This window comes from Geospiza fortis, unplaced genomic scaffold (genome assembly GCF_000277835.1).
Source record: "Geospiza fortis unplaced genomic scaffold, GeoFor_1.0 scaffold111, whole genome shotgun sequence".
Taxonomy (NCBI): domain Eukaryota; kingdom Metazoa; phylum Chordata; class Aves; order Passeriformes; family Thraupidae; genus Geospiza; species Geospiza fortis.
Window position 1 is genome coordinate 5,379,040 of NW_005054321.1, and position 26,550 is coordinate 5,405,589.

A 26,550-nucleotide genomic window follows, 5' to 3' on the forward strand; every position below is an offset into this window, starting at 1 on the left:
TGGTGGCTCATAGAAAGAATTCAGTTTTAGTTCAATATGCCTCGTTTAACAGCCTCAGAATACAGTGCCTGATGTGTTCATCTGGATGATCAGCAACAACAAAAGAGTTGCATATGCAAGAGTCCCAGCAAAAAACATCCTCTACTCCCCAGCAAAAGAGCAGAGAGGCAAGGACTGTGGGAAGATTAAAACTCATTTCCTGAAGGTAAGTCTGTGGCACACTGCAAACACAAGTAATGCTTGGGGAGAACTTGGTATTCAGACTTCTTCCAGGGATAGTATTTTACAGATTAATCTCTGTAATGTAAAAATATGTACAGATTTGTATCCACCATTTATTAATATTTGCTTGTTACATTTATGCTTCTCATTCTTTAATCACTCTATCATTGCCAGGCTTTTGATGTATGAGTAATTAATTTCCTCACTACTTGTTATGGGAAGTATAGAACATTGTTCATCAATGGCTGTATACATAAACAAATAGAAAAGTACAGCCTCCTTGCTGACAAAAACATCAGAATGCAGAACATGAAAGCCTTTGAGGAGACTGGTGAGAGATCAGCAACTCTGTGAGGAAACCTAGGTGTTCAGGGGTAATACAGGAATTATTTATACTTTCTATTTAAAACATGCTTAAGTTTGCATAATATATGTCCAAAACACTGTTCTGGGATTATTCATGATAAAGGAAAGCCCTAGTGGATATAAGCCTACAAAGGCAGTGTGACCAGTAGCTCCTACAGTGGAATATTGTGCAATATAATTGTTACTGTAACCATCAGGAAAAGCCCAAATACTCCAGACAACAGTAACTTCATATAATGACTTTTTAGTGGTTTTTCACCTTGGACTTCTGAGAATACTCCCATAAGGAAAAGAACAGATAAAATCATCTAAGATCCTGAGATACTTGCCATAGGTGCTTGCTAAGCAAAGTACTATTTGCCTGCATGAAATAAAATATTCTGCAATTAACTACCCAGCCCCTTCAGTATCAAGAATTACTTACCTTAGGAACAGACAATACTAAACTCTGAACTTAGCAGATCTAGATGAAGTGGGAAGGAAGAAAAAGGAAATAATAAGGTAAGACTAGTTACATTTTGTTTTCTGACCTGCCCAATGGCATAATACTTTTAGTAATACATGGGACTAACTATTGGATATGCATGAAATGGAAAGTGGGCTGAAGTCTGGGCAAAGTAGGGGATAAAATAGCACTTATATGTGTGCAATTGTAAGATAGCCTGCACAAACCTGTGCATATTAGGCATTATGCAGTCTACATAGACTGTTAATTGAGCAAACTACTAATTCCTTCCCTAAGAATCCCAGAAGTTACTTGTGCTAAATGAGTTTCAGGGCCACTCACTGTGAAGAAATGCCATTTATCAGTATATCAGCTCAGAGAATGCTTCTTTATTTTTCTCTGGCTTGGTAAGACTCAGCACCCAGCCATCTCTCTTGAGCTTGTTGGTAACATTGGATTTTTATTTCAGCTCCCAGGCAAGCGCCCTCTGGGCTGGACTGTGCAAGCAAAGGTGGACATCTACCTGTGGCTTGGGCCCAGCAGCTATGCCCACAGTGCCATGGAGAATTTGCCTGTAGGATATGAGATTGAATTATCATCTAACACCAACTCAGGGCACAGTATGCTGCCCTCCTCTGCTTGCCTGCTGTATAAAAGTAAGGCACTCTTTCTTCTCCCTATTAACAATTAAGAGAAATGGCCCCAAAAGCTCTAGTTCAGTGTGGCACAACCCCTGTATAAAGTAACTGTTCTAAGATGATAATGTCTTTTCTTCTTCATCAGAAAAGGCTGGCTTCATTGCCAAGTCATCAGTTCTGCCACTGACACGTTGTAGATGTCAGGGAAAGAAGGAACTTGCTCACTTGAAATTTGTGTTCCCTGTCCCACAAATCTGTCTCCTTGCAGAGGAAGCATCCCTCAGTTCTCCTGATGATGCATAAAACACCTAGTACATAAGAGTGGTGGCAGATAATAAAAATTGGCCAATAAAAATTGGCACTTAATAGCCCTGCAGTAGAGACCTACATAGTTGATTTCAGGTGAATTCTGATGTCTTGCACAACTTCTGGGTGTCTCAGGTGCTTCTTAAGTGAGAGAGCACCAGCAACAGTTCCCCTTGTCAGATCCTGGTCGGAGAGCAGCTGGTGAATCTCCCCCCCTGCCCATGTGCTGCACAGTTTCCATGGAGCTGATGTTGCTGTTTTCTCTGCCATGATGCAGCCCTGCACCTCTTCCAGCTGAGAGCCCACATGTACCAGGCCAGGGGGCTCATTGCTGCTGACAGCACTGGACTTTCTGATCCTTTTGCAAAAGTTACTTTCACATCACACTGCCAGACCACAAAGGTAAATTCCAAAGCCTCTTTTGGTGACTGAAAACTCTATTGTTTCTTTCTTTCTTTTTTCTTTCTGTTTTCTTTTTCTTTTTTTTTTTTAATAATTAAGGAATAAAAAGGGAAAATCTTGGTTTTGCAAGGAGCTACCAGAAGGAAAAGTTAGATGCCTGCTGTTAAAAGAGCAGATCCTGAAAGTGCACTGCAAACAGGCAAAAGTTTACATGTTACCCATTTCTTTAATAAGAGGTGCAGCACTACTAGTTTATGTTAGCTCAGATATCAGATTCTCTGGGACTACTGGGACTTTGTAGCAAGTGTACCTTTCTTCACATCTTTATTTCTGTGTTTTGAATTTGGACTGTTGTCATTGCTAGGTATAAATGTGGGTATAAGGAAGAGCCCTCATGGTTCTCTTTTCCTCCAGCCTGTGGATTCAGTCACTGAGCAGAGTGAAGAGCTTTCCCTGGCTTCTGTAGCCATGTGAGCCAGCACAGCCCTTGGTGATGGAATGTGGCAAAGCACACTGGTGGTTGTAGAGCCTTAAAATGGGAATGAGCTGAAAACAGAGAGGTGGGAGACTTAAAGGCTGCTAAAATACGCCCAGTAGGGAATGGGCATCTCCCATCTCCCTCTGGAAACTCCAAGGATCAAATGGGCTTCTGTGGGGCCTTTAGAGAGAAGTGGAAACTTCTACAGAGTTTCAGCAAGAAGGGTTGAGGTACAGCCTGGGCAAGTGAGCAGGAGGATGGTCCCTCACAGAACATGGAGACTTTCAAAGGTCCTGAGCCCTTTACAACTACCCTGGAGTTAAAATTGGGCAGGAATTCTGACAATCATGCCACAAACAGAATTTGCTGAGCCAAATGTGGTCTTGCTTCACACCAAATACAGTCTTGCTTCAGAAAAAATATTTAACCCTCCCATCCAGCCCCTCCCCATAAAACTTCACAGAAGACGGTTGCAATTCAATTAATTCTAATATTCCTCTGACATTTTATTCTATTAAAAAGCAAGTTCTGTTGCATATGCCAAAGGGAGAAAAAATAAAAACCTTTCTCTAAGTTGTAAATGCCTGCTTGTGCTACTTCTGCCTGAGGGTTATTAATTGATTTTTTCCTGTAATGTGATTTTAACTTCTAATAGAAGATGGTGAATGAATCAAATTAAATTAGTATCTAGATGCACCAGATTCTGGAAAGTAGAATTTGGCCCCAGAAAAATATGTGTTTATAGGCACAGAAGTGTTAAGTTTATTTACTGCCTGAATAAAATATTGCAACTGATAACTTGCATGTTTTCATAAGAGTTTCAGCTAAGAGTCAATAAATGGTAAGGAACCTTATTTCCATTCAAAAGAATGAGAGCAGGTTATGAGTAATTTTGCAGTTGGCACATTTTTCCTCTTTAACTGTTATCTTTGTTAAATGTATTTTCTGCATAGACAGTTAAAACATTCTTTGTGATGAAATGCTATAAGCATCCCCCTAATTCAAATTACAACAAATGAAAAGCTTCTGATTTCTTATGAGCGATTCATTAAAAGATCTTCTTTCTTTTTCATAAAGTGTTAAGTGTCATTACACAGAACTAAAAATAAGATTTAAATGTGCCCTGGAGAAGTGAAAACTGGCCTCAGTTGGGGACAAAGCTTTATTTTAATAGCACTTGGCATGTGCCTGCTCTCCTAAACCAACAGCTTTCCTCTAACTTTAATACTGAAGTTTGTCTACACAGACTGGTTGTCATGTATTGATATGCTTTTTAGGGATTTGTGAGGCAGAGAGGGAAATGGAGAAATTGGAGGTACCAGCCTCACAGTGAAAGATTCATATTCTCCTGGCTGGGAGGAGCTGCTGAAAAATGTCGTGTCTCAGCCATGGCCTTGCTCAGGCTGTGGAAAAGGAGGTCACCAGTAGATGAGCACATCCTGCTGAAGGGTACTCCACCAAACAGCTCATTAAACAATTCCTCTCTCCCATTAGATCATTTCTCAGACATTGTCTCCCACCTGGAACCAGACTCTGCTTTTCAACAGCATTGTGCTTCATGGTGACAAAGAGGAGATCGCCCGGTTCCCACCGGAGATTGTCATCGAGCTGTATGATGATGATGCAGTGGTAAACTCAGAGTTCTTCTCACTAAAACCTGGGCTTTAACATCCTACTGCAAGCATGAAAGTAAATCTGAGTCACTGAATAGGGTTTAAATGGATCACCTTGCTGAACAGAGCTCAGTGCTGCTGTGGTTTGCAGTTTAACATCTGAGAACAGCCCTGAGATTCACTACATGGCCTTGCAAACATGTGGCCTTTTATTTTCCCCAAGGGAATCTTGCTCCCAAAGACCAGCTTACAGAAATCAGAAGCATCTTGCCCCCAGGCCCCTTGAACTCTGCTGTAAATATTGTACCTAAGTCTGGGTCAAGACCATGCAGGCTCTGATGCAGTCTCACTGACTAAATATAGACCCCAGAAATTTTGGATACACTGAATAGTGAATTGTTAATAAGTACTCAGCTCTTCCTCTTCATAGCTGCCTTGCATCTTACCTTGGACTTCCCTTCAGAAGGGTTTTTTTCATAAATACTAAGCTTTGCATCACCTCAGCTCCTATAACCATTGTGAAATCCAAATGCATTTGACCCCTGTATTCTCCTTTATTTAGGGTAAAGCAGAATATATTGGGTCTACAGTGGCTGCCCCTGTGGTGAGACTTGCTCATCAAAACTATGAACCACCAAAACTTTGTTACCACCCAGTGCACTGTGGAAGTCTTTCAGGAGGAGACCTTCTTGCCACATTTGAGCTTCTGGAGGTAAATTTGACTTTCTCAACAATTACTCTTTTACACCCTGGGGCTCACAGAGCTGCCATGGCATCAGAGTCCATGACCATCTTGAATTAATAGGAACTATGAGCCATTGGGCCTCATAGTCCCCATGCAACTCCTGTCACCCTTTCCGCCTTGTCGGGGCCACTGCCCACACACACACCCCTGCCAGCCCTTCACAGGCTGTCAGCCTCCTTTGCCTGTCACTTACCCTGCCCTAAACTCTGCTCTGCCCTGAGAAACTGTGAAAATCCCACTGCCATTGCAATGAGCTGCTGTTTGGAATAGCACATGGCCCTGACTACCAGCCTTGAAGCTCCCATATTGCTTTCGCTCTTAGGAAAATGAAATGGTGAATAATAAGGATTGGATTAGGAAGCTTGAGTTTTTAGATACCCCTACTATATTAAAAGAAATATTACATGGTTTCCAGCTGCAAGACAAAAGGAAAATTCAGTCCTAGTAGATGCAGGACTGGGGTCTATCATGCCAGGATTTCAGGCAATTTCACTGAAATTTGCAGAGCCATCAGTTAAAGGTAAATTCTGTCTGCTGAAAACCTACAACAGTTTATTCTGAAATCTGAAATGGGAAAAATGTGGAATGTCATAACATGTTTTACTGATAAAACAGGCTTTTAATAATGATAGTTGTTTATGTCTGGTGAAAGCCAGAAATATTACACCACATGGAATATTTCCTCATTATGGTGGCATCACAGAAGAGAGCTTCAGACAAAGTTTATTAGAGAAGCCCTCCTGTTGAGTCATAAGGTGCAGAATAGACCCCCTTGCTTCTGCTGGAAGACTTCTAAGCAGTTTTGCTCAGGATTTTTGTTAAATAGAATTATCATGCTTTCCATTTTTAGTAAGTAGAATTACCATGCTTCAGTACATGCATGTCTTTAGGGCAAACTATGTCCTACTAGGTAAAAGGAGCCTTTTTTTCAGAAAGGCACATAAACCCAATCTATTGAATACTTTTTCTGCCACATGTTTTAGCATCACAGCATGAGAGAGAGAATTTCAAGTCACATCCTTTTCACAACAGTTCTGCTCTGCAGCTTGTCTTATAAAATTGATTGAATTGGTGTGTTCTATATGCCATTATCAACAGATACTTCCAATACTGGTTTTATTTGTCCAAAAACCAGCCTGAGTTAGAACTGCTTCATTTTTCAGATTCCTGAGTCAGATCCAGACAGACTTCCCCCACTGGATCCACCAGATATTGGCCAGATTTACCCAGTCCCAGCTAACATACGGCCTGTTTTAAGCAAATACAGAGTGGAGGTGAGATACTTTGACTATTTCCCTTTCCTAACCTTATCTCCTTTTATGCTCTTGTTGAACTGTAACAGTAACCGATGATTTTACAATATTGATCAATATGATTCACATGGAAATAGCATATGAGGTCATGCAAGGCTGTGCTTCCACTGAAGGGAGCAGTGGGGCTGTGTCTCAATCCTGACCTGCTGGGACTTCTCTTGTGGCAGAGCATGGCTGGTGGATCCAACTCTGTGCAGCCAAGGCAGTGTCCACAGGAGATGGAGAGCTTCCCCTTGCAAATGACACCACTGGAGCTGCAGTTTGGCATCAGCTATCTACCTCACAGGCTTTTTCTGGGCTCCTGACTTCAGCCAAACAATGCCTTCTGCCTGTGTGCAAATGTCTACACCTTCCCTGCCCTTCTCCCTTGTACAGTTTGTGTCCAAAGTAGCCTGATATTAGAAAGCTGGGGAAAGTGGCAGCTTCTCCTATCACTGCAATGCCTGATGCTGCCCAGCCTCACTGTTCACTGCCACTCATTCTGCAGCCTTCACACCAGCGGCTATCAGCCCATCTGCCCATGGCAAGCCAGGGTTTCTGCAGGCTGACAGGGTTTGTTTCTCTCTGCACACCACAGGTGCTGTTCTGGGGCGTTCGAGAGCTGAAGAAAGTCCAGCTCCTCTCCGTGGATCGGCCCCAGGTTCTCATCGAGTGTGCAGGGAAAGGAGTCAAATCCTCTGTCATACAGAGCTACAAGAAAATCCCCAATTTCACTGGCCTTGCAGACTGGTTTGAAGTGGTGTGTACAGCATGCTGCCCCTTGCCTGTCTGTTCTCTGGTCAGACAAGGTGTTAATTACCGTTATCTTCCTTTCTTGTCAAATAATTTCTTCTGTGTCTTGATTAAATACTAAGGGATGTCAGTTCTTGTACAAAAGCTGATTTGAAAATGTTTTAAAAAACTTCTGCTACAACCATATAATAAAAGAAGATTATGTTTTTCATATTAAGTCCCAAGTAGATAAGCAAAAGTGTTGCAATCAGATTTTTACTGATAGGTTGGAACATGTGAGCAGCTAACAGAAATATATTTATTATTTTTCCTCCTCCTTTCTAATTTTGCTGGGTAGTGTTTGGTTTCCTTTGTTTTCTTTCCATTCTTGCAACTTTCCTTTGTGTGCTACTGGGTTATTAAGGGGATTGATAATTTCTGGCTTTTGAGCTCAGGACCTTCTTACATTGTCACACCTGCTTTTATTAAAAATTATTGTATCATCTGTTGGTCGGGTTATAAGAGCTGGCACTTTCAGAATCAGTCACCAGCAGAATAAAATTGTTCAATTTGCTCTTGAGAAAAGTATATCATAACAATAACATGGGTACTGAAGTACAGTTCCTACGGTATTTTTAGCTCCTATCGTGCTGTCCTAAGAGCTGTTTTCCTCCTGGTAGTTCATCCTATAAGGCACGTAACCACCCAGGGCCCACATCTTGTTGTTGGGCAAACTGAGGCAGATAGGGCAGATAGCCTTCAACAAAGCAGCAGTGGAGCTAGGACTCACAACTTCCAACATTGCATTCCATCCTTCTGAACACTCCTGATTCTCCCAGTTTATTCCAACAAGAGATGCTTCAATATGAGAGCATGGGATTCATCTCAGCAGCACAGTCTGTACAGTCTACTCTGTATTTAAAGAACAGAGCTTTCTCTAGATTTTGCAGAAAACCAAAATCATACTGCCTATGCTGAAGGCATTTTGCATTATGAATATGCTCATTGCTAAGGAGGAGGAAGGATGGAGGGAGGGAAGGAGGGAAGAGTAGAAGCCTTATTGCAGTGCGTGAGAAATATTCTATACATGTTCTGTGTTCTCTAGCAATTCTTTCATGCTGCTGTCTGTCCCCTGCACTAGGAGCTGCCTGAAAATGAACTCTTGCATCCACCACTAAGCATCTGTGTGGTTGACTGGAGAGCATTTGGGAGGAGTACTCTTGTTGGAACACATACCATCAACTGTCTTAAGCAATTCCTATGTAAAACCCCATTAGGTCTTCAAGCTGCACCTAACAGAGTAGACATTGCAGAAACTGAGAAAGGTAAGGGCTCAATTCTGACCCCAAAGAAAAAGACAAAGGACTTTCTTATAGGTTTACACTTAGGAGTGTGCTTTATTGTCTTGAGCATAGGATCAAACCCTTAATCACATGATTATTTGATGATCATCAAATGCAATTACAGTATTTCTGCAAAATCTTACCTAACTCGCAAAGTTTCAATTTCAGCTTCCCCTGAGTCATCCCAGCCTGCTGAGCTATCCCAGGAAGATCCATTTTTAGCTGATGACATCTATGCTGAGGTGAAGCAGGGTAAATGGACAGTGGTAGAGCCAGACCCATCCCTCACAGCACCTTCTGCCACTGCAGCAGAGCACTCTGCCTCCGAGCCAGGGAAAGAGAAGAAGCAGAAGGTGGGTACACCTGAAGCTACCAGCTAACTCCCTCCTGCAGTCTTGCAGACTTCAGCCCTTCCTTAAGAAGTGGTAACCTGTTGACCCTAGGCATAGAGATTTTGGGTATTGATGTTGACACCCACACTATCCTGCTGGCCCTCAAAAGAACTAGTTAACAAGGCAGCTTTGACCCCACAGAACTTCATTACTTCCACTGATAGGTTCTTAAAATTCTTGCAGATTGAAGGGGGAGAAGCCAATTTGTATCTGGATGTTTGCTTCCCTTGAAACATCATCATTTATTATCTGTGTAGATTTGCTGTATGTATTTGTTGTATGGGTTGCTCCTGTGGCAATGTCTCCAATGTTTAAACTCATGGCAGAGTCAGTAGAAAATACAGAGATAATACAATGTAATAATACAATGATCACGATGAAGTGTCTTGGCATAAAGGACAAAGACAGGAATTCATATTGCATTTTGTTTAATTCTTGGAGGCTGAAATTTTCTGTGTATAGAGCTGTTCATGCTTAATGCCATGAGTCAGGTGATTAGTTTTAATCAGTTCTAGTGCTTTTGCCATCGTTTGGTAGGAGATTAAAAAATCCATCCGACGGTCAACAAAGAGGAGAAAAAGAACCATTGCAGATGAATCAGCTGAAAATGTCATTGACTGGTGGTCAAAATACTATGCTTCTGTGCTCAAAATGCAAAAGGTGAGTCACCCAGCATGCCCAAAACTCTCACAGATGAGCAATGTTATAAAAGTAGATTTACTGCTGAATTATTCCTTTTTGGTATTACACTCATAATGAGGAGTTTGTCCATTGTGTTTTTCTTTTGAAAGGCAAAAGGATTTTTTTCCAGTGAAGGAAAACCTGAAGACAGTAAGTAAATTATTTGCATTTTTCTAATATTTTGCACCAATACTGTCTCTAGTGTCACTTCTCTACTATTTTGCTGGCAACAATTCATGTCTGGCAACAGAGTACTGTAGTTGTACTGGGCTCTTTCTTCTACAGCTGATCAGATGATGGGTAGGCTAAAACTTCACAGTCAGGGTTGGGTTAACATGAATCTCCTGTCATTCAAATAAATTGTAAATTCTCTTCTGATCATTTTTATTGCAAATTTTCACCTGTGATGATAAGCATTATACATATAAGACACTTCTGACATTACATTAAATATTTAGTGCTGTTAAACACACAGGAACTACTCAAAAAAATGAAAGTAAAGTGAACTCAAAATCCAGATTTCAAAGAATTGAACCATCTCTGTGTAACTTTTGAGGGCTCACCCTCTTTTTGTTGGGAAATCTCCTCTGGGTGTTTGGAATCTGACTTTAGTCTGGTGTACCTCCTCCCATTTCTCCCACTTCCAGGCTTTCACCAGGTGAAATACACCCTATTTTGGGATCTCTTTAAGCAGAGAAGGACTTGGGTCATCCTGATATCTGAAGTAGCTGTCAGCCTAAACAACAGCTTTCAGTTTTAAATAAACCTTGAATTTTATGTGAAAGCTGATAAAATCTGTTTATTTGCATTGGGGAGGAGTCAGAGAGGGAGGGAAAGGGTGGTCTGGGAGGTGGCCATTGGAGAGGGGGCCATACAGAACACCATCACACTTGGTCCAGCAAGCTCTTTATGAGCACTGGCAGCCACAGAGAGCACAAATTGCCATCTCCCTGCCTGGGAGGACCAGTGGTAAAAGAAAGGATCCCTACATCCAGCAGTAGAGGAATAGAGAAAGAGCAAGAGGGACTCTTTAAAAAATGTATTTTGCATCCTTGTGTGAAGCATTTTATGTGCTTTGCTTACTAAAACATACATGATGTAATTAAATTTCTGCAGATAAGCAGACTTCTGACCACATAGCATTGATCATAGAGGATGAGCCAGACAAAAAGAAGAAGGATAAGACATTGAAAAGGATGCAGAAGGAAACTCCAAACTTAGCAACACTGCAGGTAAGAGAAAAGTAAGGCTGAGGTAAGGCTGTTATTCACTCTCTCTCCAAAGTTTGACATCACAGCTGAGTTTGGCAAACCCTCCTTACATATATTTCAGACACTTCAAAATGAATAAAACACACTAATTTATAGTGATAATGCCCTTCAGCACAAGGGACACAGAGGAGACCACGGTGTGGCCCACTTGGTCTTAGACATAGAATTTATTGGTGTAGACAAACCCAGAGAAACTTCAGTGAAATTCGGTTTTGTTGTTTGTACGTAAAATATTGTCATTGGAAATCCCAAATTTCATGTTAGAAATATTGCAGCCTATTAAGAATGTCCTTAAAAAGAGGTTGAAAGCTGTGATTGCTACTGCACCCTCCCTGATGGGAAACAATACTCAGCTCACATTAGATTTGGTTGGGTAATGATAGAAGGAATTCAAGGAAAACTATATGGGCTGTGCAAAATGCCTGGAGAGATGAGAGGCTTGAAAAGATTAGAGCAGTTTGGATTAGATTGTGGCTGAATAAATGGGAATTTGAAAATGCTCTTTCCATTTTTTAAGAGATGGCAGTAGTAAAGGCCCTTCCATTTAATGCTTGATAAATTACTGGGGTAGAGTATTGAAAAAACATGTTCTTTGAAAAATTATTTGGTCTTTTGAGCTATCCTAAAGCTCTGTCCCCACAGCACTTTATTATTGTCTGCTTTGCTCTCAAGTTTTGATGCATTAACACAATAGAATGGGTCAGTTCAACAAAGGCACAATGCAGCAAGGAAAGAGCAGCACATCCACAAATTTTCACTCACACCAGTGGCTACAAATGTTCATTTTAGCCCCTCCAGATTCCGTTCCACCTTCTGCATTAATGTGTTATTTCAGTAGTTGGGGAAAGACTTTGGTTGAGGACAAAACTGGTCCTGTTTTAAATGGGGAATTAACTTATTTCCTCAAGGACTTTTGCAAAACCTTGGTTTTTATTAAAGTCCTTATTTTGGGTTGAAAGTAATTTCTATTCATTCTCTAATAAAAAAAGTTGCTATAAATATATTCACTGCACCACAAAATTTTAGCATTCTTCTATTTTCAAAGATTTATGAAGGAGACTTGGAGAGTGAATTTAATAACTTTGAGGACTGGGTGAAAACGTTCCAGCTCTTAAGAGGAAAATCTAATGATGAAGTTCATGCTGATGCTGAAGACAGAATAATAGGAAAATTTAAGGTAAGCTTTAATGTTAATTAAATGGGCGATAATTTAGAGATTTTAGGTTTTAATACATATTTCCGATATGCCAGGGATGAAAGAAAGAAATATTGCTAATCTGTTGTAAATAGAATTAGTTTTATTATATCTAGAGTCAAGTTTTTCCTTTCCCATTATCTGATAGAAAAAAGCATCATTCAGCACCAGGTGTTCCCTTCTGTTTTGAGATAAGGAATACAAGGAGTTTGAAATTACAGAAGGGGAAGAGGAGATATTATGTAGTCCAGATTTCACTAATGCTGCTTGGTTTCTACACTTTCAGTTACAGAACCTTACATGTAATTTTGTGTAATTTAAGTGTAGGCCCTCACAGCTACACCCTCATCCAGGGCTCCATCAGGCAATCTGAAAAGTTCAAAGCTTGAGTAATGTTATTAGGATTTCTTTGATTAAACTCATTGATGTCTCAATTAGCTTGAAATGCAGATTTCTGTCCAAATGACTTGTTAGCTGCTTTCAGGCAGTGTGAGCTACTCAGCAACATGAGTCAGTATTGATTCATATGAGCTGCAAAAATACAGCTGGATTCCTCTCACACTCATGAAACTTACTCAAAGGAATTATTAATTTGCCAATATACAGTTACGGTCAAAATATTATTTTTAAAATATTAATGATAAGACAACTGGATCTAGGACATCTACAGGTATTAGTTTAAAATAGTCAATAGGCACAGAGGTACTCCTTGTAAATATCTAGATATGATAGTACCATGCTGTAGAGAGCAGACATTTTAAAAGGTGATGATTATTGCAATGCAGTTTGGGTTCCCTATGAGGGCTACCACAAAATAAGTTGCATGATGTTTTTTCCATTCATAGGGTTGGGTTTTTGTTGCACTTGATCTGGTTTCAAGGGAGATAAAAGTCAATGTATTTCCAGGGCTCCTTCTGCATATACCCAAGTCCTGAGGATGGCAGCTTCCTGGATGGAGGGCAGCCCCGCATCCTGCAAGGGATCCCCCCAAACCACCCTGTCAAAGTGCTCATCAGGGTTTATATTGTGGCAGTAAGTAGACAGATGCTCTTTTAAACTTGAAATAACTTGGATTTTTCTTTTCAACTCAGTTTACTTTAAGTGTCTTTGTTTAAGCTTCTGAAAATCCTCATCCATGGAGTTTGGGCTTTTTCCTGGTCATATTTCAGACAAAGTTTCATACAGTAGAAATGTGTGTTCAGAGTAGAAAATGTTATATATATTCCTCACAATAAATCTGGAGATTTCTGCAAGACTGGAGAATCACTTCACTTGTTCAAACTAAAAGCTCTGGATACATAACTAACATAGTATAGATAACCTGTTCCAACCACAATATGCAAATGCAGCCAGTTTTAATGAGTAGAGTTGTTAAAAATGACACACATTTAAACAAAACCTCAGTAAGGGGGAAATGGTATTTTTGAGGGCCTATGAATAGCATACTATGAAAGTTCTACAAGTAAATAAACTTTGGGGTCAGTAAAGGTAGAAATACAGAGCACAAGATGAGAGAGAATGGTGTGAGAGGTAAAATGTGTAGAAGAAACTGGTGTTTCAGAGAAACAAGAGAGTTGTAGGTAATCTGAGACAGAAAGATGGCATGCAGAGAGATTGTGGCAACAAAATACAAAGAGTTTTACTTCCTGAATGAATATAAGGACCTAGAGGTCTTTCCGCACCTTAACAATTCTGTGACTCTATAAAGAGTTGGTTTGCACTGTTCAAGGACCTGGAACAATATCTGTGGGTTAATCTTTCCTGAATCCTACCTGCACTTCTGCACCCAGCTTCTTCTAGCATTGCCTTTCCTGCTCAGCTTTTTCTATCTTAGTGATGGGACACCATTTCCAGCTTTGCAAACTCTCCAGGTCATCTCTTCATAGTAGCCTACAAAGCCACAGGCCAAATTTTACATTACATGAAGCAGGCAAAGTCCCTGAACTTCCAGAACACCAGGACCAGGCAGGAAAACCAGAGTCCTGTGTAGGGACCCTGCTGTATTTAAGCAAACTCCTTGAGGACACAATTTTCCTTCTTAACAGGCATTTAACCTCAGCCCAGCTGATCCAGATGGAAAGTCAGATCCCTACATTGTGCTGAGGCTGGGCAACACAGAGATTAAAGACAGGGAGAACTACATCCCCAAGCAGCTAAACCCAATATTTGGAAGGTCAGTGATGACTTATTTTTGTATTCAGTGTAATTTGTGCTTTATCTCTTGCTACCACTGCTGCTGTTGCTGTTTGCTATATGCTGATTTCTGCCTGTTTGGATGTTTTGTAATTCTGATGGTTAAGACGTTGGTTATTGGTGTCACACTGTATGATAATAAAATATTTCATTTTCATACCCATCAAAACATACCAAGTAATGCAATCTGTGAGAGGTTTTGCAAAATGATGTGTGAGAGGAAATGAGGCAACAAATGATAATTGTCTGTGAAAATTAATACAATCATTAAGTTTAAAGCAAAATAAATATCAGAAGAGTAAAGTGTGATTTCACAACCTTTGTTGCTGTTTCATGTTGAATAGTGCTAAATAAATCTCCTAATTCTAGGACATCTGAGTTTTTTGAACTCAGACAGCCAGGGGCAAGCTGTCAGTAAAGATCCAGTTTGTATTATCAATGCTTTATAGTTATTTATAGTTTTAATGCTAATAGCTATGATTTTTTTTCCAGTAAATTCCCCTATTTTCAGAAGGTTGAACATATTTTAAATCAGGGTGGAAGAACATTAGACAGAAAAATGATACTATTTTGGACTGAAAGGACCCTAGAACAGAGGGAAAAGTAGAAAACCCATCCTTCAGAGACAAAGCTCAGTTTTTTCTGTGCCTTGGAGAAATCTGGAGCCAGTGTTATCATCAGGATGTTCTGTCTTTCACTAATTTGTCAAATCCCTTTTACAATCACATTTATATTTTCAACTTCCCATCACATCTCAACAATACTGATTCCTGAAAAATGCACCAAGTGAAAAGGGAGTTCTTATCTTTGCTTTTTTGAGATTTATTTAAAAGATTTGCCGGATCATTTTGTTGGGTGCCCTCAAATTCCTATGTTCAATATTTAACCTGCAGATTTTGCAAGAAAACTGAAAATACTTAGATGTCCCTTTTGAGGGTTGTGAAAAATGTGTGAGAACCTTTACATACAGCTGTATTAGCATTACTGGATCCTACATTCAGGATTGTAGGAACAATCTTAGGACTGTTCACAGGGTGCTAGGGAAGCAGGGTAAAGAATACACTTTTGCACTGTATATTTACAGCATGTTTATGTATTTAATTGAAGCAAAAAACACTACCAAAAAAGCCCACTGTGTATGAGAAGAGGCACCACTCACACTGTTCACATGGCAAGCCTTTGAGTTTCAAAAGTGATTTGACTTCATGTTGGTCTCAATTTTTCCTGTAGATCATTTGAAATCCAAGCTACATTCCCCAAGGATTCCTTGCTTACAGTCTTGATCTATGACCATGACTTCATTGGGACAGATGATCTTATTGGAGAGACTAAAATTGATTTGGAAAATCGTTTCTACAGCAGACATCGAGCTACCTGTGGGTTACAGAGTCAATATGAAATGTAAGTACTTCTATAGGAAATGTAAGTACTTTTTTCAGGCAGCAGCAGAGCTCACAGTGGGTGACTTGACTCAAAGAAGAAATTACAGATGTTTTCCAGATATTGTGCTTTCTCCAGCACAGAAGTGTCACAGAGGGTATTTTAATTAAAACTCACCTAAGAGCTTAGAGGTGGCTTTGGGTAGCTGCCAGCCTCAGTGGGGAATGGATATTTTTAAATTAACAGCACTGTTGGTTCAAGAAGTATTTCAGATAGTAAACAGCTGATGTTTACAGCATACCTGCTTGATAAACTGCCTTTGGACAGGCATAAAGGGCAAATGGACAGGCAAAAAGGGAAAAATCTCTCAGAGAAATTATGCCAGGGCTCTCCTTTGCTCTCTGCTTTTCAGCTGCAGTGATTGCAGCAGGGCTGCTGGGACTGGGGTGGCACTGGGGGAGCAGAGCAGGAGCAGAGGCTGCTGACACGACCTCTGTGATGGGGTGAGCCATGGAGCAATGAGCCTGAGCTCCTGGTCCCTGCCAGACAGCTGCACTCTCATGGACCTTGCACATAAAAATTGATTAATGCAGAGAAAGTCAACCTGAATAACTCAGCTGCCCTGGGGTGGGGCACTAACCTGGGAGATGTGTGTTTGGGGCTCTTCTATGATTGTTTCTCATTTTTTTCTACAAACCAAGGGTGGACAATATCAAAAAGCAATCCAGGAACACAGACCAAACCCCAAGCTTCCCTTGCCAGCTCAATCTCCACTGTGAGATATTTCTTCATGTGCTTGTTACATGTCCCAGATAACCTGAGCTTGTCCTTTGCATCTGGGAGCTGCAGAATAATTCTCCTTGAATGGAGGCAGCACATGTAATCTCAAATCTTTTAGGTACAACAGGGAACAAGCTCTGTTCCTTTTCCTCATGGGAAGCCTGTCCATGCTATTACTTTATCTAAGCTGTAAGCAAGGCTGCCTCAGCTTCTCCTGTGTTTTAAGAGAAAGGAGTGCTTATCTCCAAGGACCTGAGCAGAAAGAGGCAGTGTCTCAAGTAAGTAGCAGTGCTGGACAAAGGAAAAGTTTGACTGAGCTGGTGTCAGGGCCACTGACCACAAAGTGAATCTCTGCATTGAAATTCCTGATCTGTCAGTGCACTATTCTGAAGGAAAACCTCACCCATTTTTCATTCTGTCCCCTCCTTGCAGAGAAGGGTACAATGCATGGCGAGATGCAACCAAGCCAAGTGAGATCCTCACTAAGCTGTGCAAGGACTACAGAATAAGTGGACCCTTCATGAGGCCAGGAGAGATACAAGTAGGAACAAAAATCTTCAAGGGACAGACAGTCTTCACAGAAGATGAGAATGGTAACAAAGTAGTTCAGCATCCTCCCTTTGCATTGTGGCAGTACCAGGGGCCTGCCAAGATGTATCTGGAGCCCTGTTGTGCTATAAACTCCCAGGATGGATGACGGGAACCTCTGCCTGCTGTTAAACACTCCTGTAACTCTGGCAATGAAGGCTGTGTCTGTATTAGCTTTTGCTGTAGCTTAATTGCAGAGAATCTGTAGAGTGAAACAGTCGCTGCTGATGACTTGACATCCTCATGGTGACTGTTGGGGAATACCTTGGACTAGGTCTTGCCTGATCCCAAGGACAGGATGTCCAAGATTGGTATGGGGGACCCTCTTGGAACATTTTTTTGGCTTAGTGTTGGTCTGTGCATGCTCTGAAATCCCTCCCTACAGAATATCAAAGCATGGGAAGTCAGGAAGAGTCTTTCAAAGAATGTATTCTCTGTCTGAATTAAAACATTGGACTGGACAGACCCAAGAATGAGAAGTAGATTGAAAGGAAATACTGTTTTGAAGGGAGTTACTCAAGGTCAGACAAATTTCTGACCACAGTTATATTCCAGGCCACTTACCAGCCAGTCCTACCTTACCTATTTGTCTTTCCTCTCTGTTGGTTTTTTCCTCCTCTTGGTTGCTGCCACTCTGATTTCCCTTCTGACACAGCATTCTGTAAATCCAGGCATCAGTGGGGTCCTTGGATTCAGATGGATGTAACTTACTGTCAGAGCTCCCACGTTAAAAAGAGGTCAAAGCAATGGGGACCTCCAGTGTCCATATCACATCAGGGTGAGTGGGACAGAGTCACCAGTGAAAGGTGCCCCTGCCCATGGCAGGGGGATGAACAAAATTGTCTGTGAACATTCCTTTGAACCCAAACCATTCTATGACTCGGTTCTGTACTTAGAACCAGGAAAAAAAATTATAAAAGATGTGAGGATGGAGCCTATCAAGGGGAGTGAGAGGAGCTGGTCTCAGAGATAGTAGTGGATGCTGTGGCAGTGTAAGAAAACCTGCAGTCTCTTCTCAGTGTTGGTTTGTCTGTGACACAATTCTTAGCAACTACAAAATACAGCTCACACCTTGAGTGGAAGGCTGCCAAGGAAGCACTGCTGAAAGGAGAAGAGTTGATCAATTTTTGGTTTCTTGGCCTGAAAGAGATTTTTTACTCCAGTATTGCTGTTTGTTTCCCTCACTAGCAGATGACTGAGTGTGACTACCAGCAACAGGATGTCTCAATCAAAATTCTGGTTCAGTAAAATGAGCTACAGACAAACCAATGTCAGATAAGATGATGTAAATCAGAAACAAGGAAATATAGAACCAGATGGCAAAGACCAAAAGACTTATGTACACAAGTTTTTTAATATTGTACAGAAATAGTTTTTCGCATGCAGTCTTTACATAATTTCCATCCAGACTGCCGTTCTGACAAGTACATCTGGGTCCTTATTTCCTGATGGACTTCTGTGGTGGGCATCGTTTGGATCTGTAAAACCAACAAAGGCCACAGATTTGAGCTCTAGAGGCATCCTGAAAAGGGACAGCAGTCCCATTTTCACTGTACAGATGGAGAAAATTATAATTATCCATCCAGCTTTAACTTGCAAGGGAAGGAAAAATTTAACTTTGCTCTAGGAACAAAGAAGCTGGATAGGATAGGATAGGATAGGATAGGATAGGATAGGATAGGATAGGATAGGATAAGAATAGTCTGGTTGGAACAGACTTACAACATAGTCCAACTACGTGTCCAATACTCCCAGGTCGTCTAGGATTACCTGTAGCCAATGGGAAGAAATATGCATCTTCAGGGATAAAAAAAAAAAAAATCTGTAGAAAGGTTTCTTTGAGAGGATACAGGATATTGTAGGATAATGTGCCGTTGTTACTGGGGCTGCCTGACTGAATAGCAGCTAGAGACATGGCTTTTAGCTGGCTAAAATTAGATGTTGGTACACAAGAGGGAATGAAGATTCATAACCACAAGATCATCCTTCCTCACTCTCTGAGCCATTAAGAAGGTTTAATACCTACTGTTTAAATTCCAAATGAGTCTTCTGCCAATGATCAGTAACTCAGATATAGCAACATGCGTAGGAAAAGTGATAACAATTTGTTGACCCAAATTAATCTTAACCTTCTTCTCACTTAGGGACTTCTAATCTAGAAGATATCACTTGTCAAAAGTCTGGGCTCCTTTTCTGTGGAGCCCACACAAAAAGGGAGGAAAGAGAAGCCCAAGAGCTCAAAGGGTTTTCTTTGCTTTCTAACAACCATGCTGCTTTCAGTATTAGCACTGGTCCCTCCTTGAGGTGCCATTCTCTGGGACTCTCTGGTTATCCTTCCAGTGGCCAAGGTGAGAGGGTCAGGAGGTGAAATGTTCTTGCCCATGGACATCAACTCTCTTCCTCTGAGGTCTCTAGGTCTTTGCTGTTGCCATCACAAAGTAAAAGGAGGCATAGCTAACTTCTAGTGCCTGTTTACTGACAGCTTTGTCAAACCCAAGTCTCCTTGTCTTTCACAGGCTTTCAAAATTTGCAATTTTCTGCGAAAAGAATAACTGATATGTTTCTTCCATCTTCCTGTTAAAAACTCATTCCACTGTAGCAGTGGAATGATTTCCTGTATTTTAAAAGAAAACTGCTGCCTGAGTGCTAATCCTCTAATTAACCCAATGGGTCCCCTTATTTATGCAAATTAGAAGTGTTTCAAGGCCCTTCTTTATTTAGCTGGAATGCATAAAACCTTCCTCTTAACTCAAGCAAATTTTTAATGACTACCTCTAATAACTAATGAAACATATTACCAAGGAGCTCAATATTGTAATTCAGCTCTCATTGTTCTTTTTGTTTTGCTCTTTCCTATAGAGGAGCCAGTTGAATCATACGAACATCTCTCCTTAAAGGTTTTACGTGCTTGGGAAGAGATCCCTGGAGCTGGCTACAAACTGGTCCCAGAGCACATTGAGACTCGGCCCCTCTACCATAAGGATAAGCCAGGCATGGAGCAGGTAGAGCAGCTCAGAGGTGGTGGTGATAGCAGACCCAGGAGCAGTTTTCATTGCTTCCAGTTACTGTGGTTTCTATTTGTAACTGCAAACCTATAGAGTCAGCACTGCAGTGCTGCACCAAACATGAGACTTTGCACAGTGTTAACCTGGAAATTGTCACCCGTGTGTGTATATAGCCACTTACCAAATCCACAGTAATCACACAAGGTGCAACTGCAAATTTTCATTCTTTTAAATGCTTTACTTTATTAAGTTAACAAAACCTCTGCTTGTATCTAAACCTTGGTTCTCTTTTTTTTTTCTGTTCATCACATACTATTTTTGCATGGATTTTACCTTGAAGCTGACAGTGTTTGAGCTCTATTTCAACTTCACCAAATACCTGGAAGATTGAAAGAACGTGTGCACAAAGAAGATATTGTATAGAAAGTTCCTAGATTAAACCATAGTTACAGGATATTGAGCTGATTGGGGCTTGTAGAGGAAGAGGTGATTTTGAATGTCAGAACTACATGGAAAGCCTTTTAAATCCTCTGTGAAATAGGGTTACAGGGATGTTTATCTCTTTGTTTTCAAGGGTCGTGTACAGATGTGGGTTGACATGTTTCCTAATGACATGCCTCTGCCAGGACCCCCCGTGGACATTTCACCAAGAAAACCCAAAGGGTAATACTCTGTGCTTTCCTCCCACTACAGTGGCAAAAACTCTTCAAAGGCTGGGTCCTTCTTAAGTGTCTGGAAATAAATAGAAAATTAACTACTACAACAAACCTCTCCAGTCCTGAGGAAAGTTTTCTCAGGTTCACATGACTTCAAATCAAAGAGGAGCATCAAGTTTGGTTTCCTCTATTAAACAACTCAAAGAACTGTTGGCGATTTTTCAGCAAGAGCGATCACACACCTCTTACCTCCTTTATCCCTTTATCCTTTATAATAGAGAGATTGCAAGTGACTAGAGCAAGTAATTCTGATGTTATCATCTGCTTGTTGAGCTGCAAGAATTAATTCTGGTTTCACTAGCTTTTTCACTGAGATACCTTCCTTGACCCTGGTTGAGCTCTTTAATCTGCTGCAATAGCATTATATGTATTGGATTTCCAGCAATTTGTCCAAGGATAAGATCAAGAAACACAGAAGCAGCAACAGATAGGAGACCTGTTTGGAATAGCCTTCTCCCATTTCCTTATGCTTCTTTACATGCAATACTGCACATAGTTGTTCAAGCTAATTGAATAATGTAAAGAAAACACTAACATGAGAAACAGAATTCTCAGCCCATCCTGTATTTAGCCTTTCCTGAGAATTTCATGTCTGAAACATCATCAGGTACTATTCCTATATTATTTGATTTGACAAACAAACAAACAATTCATGTAGCAATTACTTCTTTCCAACCACAACTTTCTACAAAACTCCTTAACAACAAGCATTTTCCAATCCAAAAAGATTTAAAACTAATCAAGCCCACAAAAGCAAATTGTTGCTGCCGTTTTCGTAGTATACTGTAGCAGGGGAAAACACTGTTGAACATTAATTACAAGGAAAAAATCCAGTACATGTAGACACAAGTTACACATCTTGCTGATGAATATGTCTTTGCTGCAGCAAAACAGGCTCCAGCCTCTATAAAGCTTCAAACACTTTGTGAAAACCTCTCTTATTGGTGATCTTTGATTGAACAAGACTCAGGTGGGGCATTGCAGATTCAAATTTCTTTGGCTATTGCAGAGGCTTGGTTTTCATGGAGCTCCTTAAGAGCAGATACCAGATACAGAGAGTATCTGGTAACTTCTGAAGCAAAGGGTTCCACACCCTGCAACTGAGGCTATTTCCAAGACAAAACATGTCATATCAGGGAAGCTGTATGTTGGTGTTATCAAACATAGTTAGTTTGTCTTTTTTATATATTTTGCTGTTCATACAATTTCTTGAAGAATACCTAAATTTTTCAGTATTAAATTTTAATGTCACCTGCAGTATCTGTGTATCAGCTCAAGTTTTGTGAGCTTTGGATGGCCCCCATAAATGTTTGCATATAGGGAGCAGAAAGGATGGAGAAACTTTAATTCCTTTTATTGTAGTTTCTAAGATGATTGTACCTGCTTAAATGCAAATATCTCCAAGCAGTCCTCTCCCCCTTAATGCCCTAGATTGCACTAAATGAATTTTTTTAGGCATTTCTTCTAAAAAGCACCTCTCAGGGAACTCTATAAGCAAGCTGATCACTGTTTTAGAGACACCTCTGATGCAGTTTTTCAGATCAACTTTGTCTTGTTCCACTGCAGTATTTTTGTGAAAAAAGTTGAAAATGAACAGACATTTAAAGAGCAAGGAATTTTCCATCCCTCCTGGCAGTGACCCTGTTGTTGTGCATTATAGTCCATGAGCTGAGGGGAGCCAACATCCCCACTCTAGCACTAGACTCTTGTAAATAGAAGAGGCCTGAGAGTGATGCACAAACACAGTATTTCTCACTTTATAAAAAACATGATTTAATAGAGGTTGGCATTAGTGCCTGACCCGAGCTTTACGCAAAACCTTTTTTCTTTTTCAGATATGAACTGAGGGTAATAATCTGGAATACAGAGGATGTCATTCTAGAAGATGAAAATATCTTTACGGGGCAAAAATCAAGTGATATCTATGTAAAAGGGTAAGCTCCTCACACTTCAAAATAACATGCAATATTTCATTCAAAAATCAGAGGAAAAAATCATGTTGTGAGAATATTTGATGAGCTATTTAGTGACCTTTGCACTTCGCACTAAATGCCTGCCAAAATTACTCACCCAAATGGGATACTGCTCTCTTTTTGCCCTGTTTTATTTCCTCTGAAAAGCAACATGAAATGACACTAAGAGTTAGTTCCTACTCAGGCAGAGATGGCACACAACAAGCACCAAGCTCACAGTTTAGTACAGATGAAATACTTACAGTACAGAACTTGAACTGTAAGAGCTTACATGGATGTAGAGAGTTTTGACATAATCAGAGAAAAGAGCATTGTAGCTGCATTAGAAATAAGAAAGGAGGTGTTAGCCAAGCTATTTCTGTTTGAAATATTTTCTAACCTCATGTGGGGAGTGTGTGTGGGTGAATGACCATGGTCATGCTGAGGAGAACATCACATGGGCACTTTCTGCTCTCCATCTCCTTCCTTTCCTGAAATTGTAGCAGGTTATTTCTTAATTAATTGCCAGCTTTGGAATACTGCTTTGCACTTTCTGTTTCTGAGCAGGATTTGAATGCAGGCACCAGGGAGAGCTTGGAGGAAATTACAGGCATAAGTGGTAGTACAAAGTACTGAAAATCTCAGGTGCCAGACTGATCTTAGATTTCTGGCCATTTTTCCACTCCTAGAGAGTAAGTTTAATATGCCAATATGAATTGTGTTTTCAGAGCAGTAGCAGAGTAGCTTTGAGAACACAAATTTGAGGAATTAAAAAGGGAGCCAGCCTTTGTGCTTAGCTGTGTGATGAGAACATCACCATCAGTGCCAGAGTGGTCTGGCAGAGAAGCCAGGAGTGGGACACTTTTTGCTTCTGTGCCTTAATAATGAAGACACAAATCTCATTATGTTCAAACAGTGCATGTGGCACTGTATCTGTCACCAGGCATGGATTTGCACTTGGGGCCGTGCCATGTTTCAGGTTGTTACCATTTTTCACAATTCCTTTTTGAAATATTGGGGTTGCAGGGGAAAAGCTGCTCTTTGGATACAGCACAAAACCACTAATCTTTATTCAAGGTGTGATAAATCATCTACAGAACTAAAACACACCTAGCTGGGTCATTACCTCTCTTTAGATGAGAAAATTATGTTTAAGAAAGTGTTGTCCTTTGTACCACAGCACATCTAATATTGTGCACACTGTAGCAGAAACCAAGAAGAAATCACAAAAAAAACCAAGAGAGACTTCTCCAGCCATATGAACAACATGTTTATAACTGCAAACAGGAATTGGGAAAAATTTAGGCTCTAATACCGAGCACTGATATCAGTCTTAAGACAGTGACACAGAATTTATTAGTGTGACAAAACATCAATACAGGGTGGTTAGTGCTGGATAAATGACTGATGCTGTCACCACTGCCTGTCCCAAAGAAGAGAGCTGTCCTGGCCAACAGCAAACTGGTACTGGCCAAGTGCTACTTTGGGGTTTGATTGAAATAAAAACCATGTTCTCATTCTCAGCTTTTGATCACCACTGGTCATTACAGCAGCCTGTGTCCCAGGATCCCCCAAGCCAGGGCTGTTGTTGCCTGTCACCATGCCAAACACTCTGCTGTCTCTTACTGGTGAGGGAGGAATTAGAAGATGGTCAGGCCTGAAACCAAATAACAATTACATTTCAAGATCCCCTGGTGACAGCAATGCTTTCCACTGTGTGCTTGCTGTAGGTGGATAAAGGGCCTGGAAGAGGACAAACAGGAGACAGACGTACATTACAATTCCTTGACAGGAGAGGGCAACTTCAACTGGCGCTTTGTGTTCCCCTTCCACTACCTCCCAGCAGAGAAACAAATGGTGGTTACCAAAAGAGAAAACATATTTTCCTTGGAAAAGACAGAACGCAAAATACCTGCTGAGCTGGTGCTTCAGGTGTGGGATTTTGAAAGACTCTCTTCAGATGATTTCTTGGGTAAGTACACAATGGATCTGCCTGAGCTCCATCTGAGGTCTCACCAGACCCCTGTTTTGCAGAGGAATGCACAGAGTGGTGTCTGAGCCCCAACTTTTGCTTTTCTCTTTCTGAAACACCACACTGCAAACTTACACATTTCTTGTAAAGCCAATAATTAGGTCAGATGAGAATGCCAGGGCAATAAAAATGAATGACTGACAGTACAGAGAGATCCTCAGCTGCTAAATTCCTCCATGGATCTCGTCTGGAAGCTGAATGTCTTTGTGTCTGTCTGGTCCCTGAGTGTTGTCAAATTATTTCTTTCTCCAGGCACTCTTGAACTGGACCTGAATGGGTTTCCTCGAGCAGCAAAGACAGCCAAGAGCTGTGACTTAGGCACAGTTGTGGCAGCAAGCGAGGAAAACAAGATCTCCATATTTCAGCAGAAGCGCATCAGAGGCTGGTGGCCTTTCATCAAGGCTGGGGAGCTCACGGTAAGCAGCTCACTACAGATGAACAGCTTTGCTTTGGGACTAATATGCTAATTTTGGATTTGGAACAACCATCACTAGCAACACATAAGACTCTTCCAAATGCTTTAGTCGTTCTCCATATATTTGGTTCAGAAGAACTGAACCAAATATATGGAGAACTGAGAACTAAAGTGCCTTTTCAGGTGCATTCAGTTCCCTAGGGGGACACAGACCAAGAGCTACTCATTTCCAGTAGTATAGCCCTCTATAAATTCACCTGCTTTGGTTCTTTTTTAGGGGTTTCTTCCCCTGTCTCTAGACTTTCATTGATTCTCCAAGGGTTTTCATAAAGCTCACCATTCCTTCACATTTCTGTCTATTCCAGCAAAAAGAATGTTTTAATGAAATGTGCCATTTTCAAGTTCATTGCCTTATTCAGCTTGAAGTTGACTGTGTACTTTCCATGGATTTAGTGAATGAACTCCGCTTCCGAATCCCAGATTTACTTCCCTATTCTCAACTTTAGTACAATTGATTCCCTTTCTCCCAGTCCATTTTGATCTCTCCCTTGCTTCCACATCTATGACTTTTATTGGCATCCTTCTTTCAGCCCCATTCTGCACTGAGTCATAGCCAGGGGGCATAGATCAACACTTCAGATTAATGCCATCCACAAAGGTATAGGGTAGGAAAATTGCAAATGTATGTAAAGTCATTTGTCTGGTTCTCAGCCATCACCGGTTCTATAAAGCCGATTTGATTTATCCACTCTGAATTGTAACTGGACTCTTTAAATCCCATCTTCCTTTTGTGAGCTGAGACCTTACAGGTCAATGGCTCCAGTACTTGTGACTGGCTGAATTTCCGCCTGCTGATGGATTATATCTGGTCCATGTCAGCAGCACAGCTTCCAGCTCAGACATTCAGCTCTGCCAGGATGTGTGATAGATAGAAAACATGTTTTTTCAGATGAATTACATTATAATTTAAGAAGCAGAAAATGTATTTGTAGTCTGGAAGAAAATATCTGACCTCTCTTTCCTACAGTTGTTGAGCATAAGTCAGGAATTTGTGCCTGGGTTTTCCTTTGTGCTTTCTCTTCAGCTGCAAAGACTACCTTATTTTCCTTAATCAATTTCCTTTCCCCTCAATTGGTTCTATCATTTCTCCACAAGACAAATCCTGCTGTGAATTAGTGATAATAACCCAGGACTTGATGCTTACATATTCTCTCTCTGTTCCAGGGCAAGGTAGAAGCTGAGTTTCACTTGGTTACAGCAGAAGAAGCTGAGAAGAATCCAGTAGGCAAAGCTCGAAAGGAGCCTGAGCCCTTGGAAAAACCCAAGTGAGTAGGAGCTCATTAAACTCATTAAACTCATTAAACATGC

General features: G+C 40.8%; 1 protein-coding gene across 2 annotated transcripts in view; it reads left to right on the plus strand.

Moving 5' to 3' along the window:
• FER1L6 (fer-1 like family member 6) overlaps positions 1 to 26,550 on the plus strand; it is a 64,795-nt gene that overhangs the window by 33,733 nt on the left and 4,512 nt on the right. Inside the window, exons 18-40 of one of the 2 annotated variants that reach the window (XM_031056741.1) lie at positions 53 to 205; positions 1,503 to 1,689; positions 2,255 to 2,379; positions 4,352 to 4,486; positions 5,033 to 5,182; positions 6,379 to 6,489; positions 7,106 to 7,267; positions 8,381 to 8,564; positions 8,739 to 8,935; positions 9,512 to 9,634; positions 9,766 to 9,805; positions 10,772 to 10,887; positions 11,972 to 12,103; positions 13,028 to 13,153; positions 14,167 to 14,294; positions 15,545 to 15,715; positions 16,907 to 17,067; positions 19,922 to 20,064; positions 20,642 to 20,730; positions 22,619 to 22,717; positions 24,466 to 24,707; positions 25,020 to 25,183; positions 26,407 to 26,507. In XM_031056741.1, coding sequence (XP_030912601.1) covers positions 53 to 205; positions 1,503 to 1,689; positions 2,255 to 2,379; positions 4,352 to 4,486; positions 5,033 to 5,182; positions 6,379 to 6,489; positions 7,106 to 7,267; positions 8,381 to 8,564; positions 8,739 to 8,935; positions 9,512 to 9,634; positions 9,766 to 9,805; positions 10,772 to 10,887; positions 11,972 to 12,103; positions 13,028 to 13,153; positions 14,167 to 14,294; positions 15,545 to 15,715; positions 16,907 to 17,067; positions 19,922 to 20,064; positions 20,642 to 20,730; positions 22,619 to 22,717; positions 24,466 to 24,707; positions 25,020 to 25,183; positions 26,407 to 26,507 — 3,239 coding nt within the window. The remainder of the gene's footprint in view (positions 1 to 52; positions 206 to 1,502; positions 1,690 to 2,254; positions 2,380 to 4,351; positions 4,487 to 5,032; positions 5,183 to 6,378; positions 6,490 to 7,105; positions 7,268 to 8,380; positions 8,565 to 8,738; positions 8,936 to 9,511; positions 9,635 to 9,765; positions 9,806 to 10,771; positions 10,888 to 11,971; positions 12,104 to 13,027; positions 13,154 to 14,166; positions 14,295 to 15,544; positions 15,716 to 16,906; positions 17,068 to 19,921; positions 20,065 to 20,641; positions 20,731 to 22,618; positions 22,718 to 24,465; positions 24,708 to 25,019; positions 25,184 to 26,406; positions 26,508 to 26,550) is intronic. The other variant, XM_014306890.1, reaches the window with a different exon arrangement.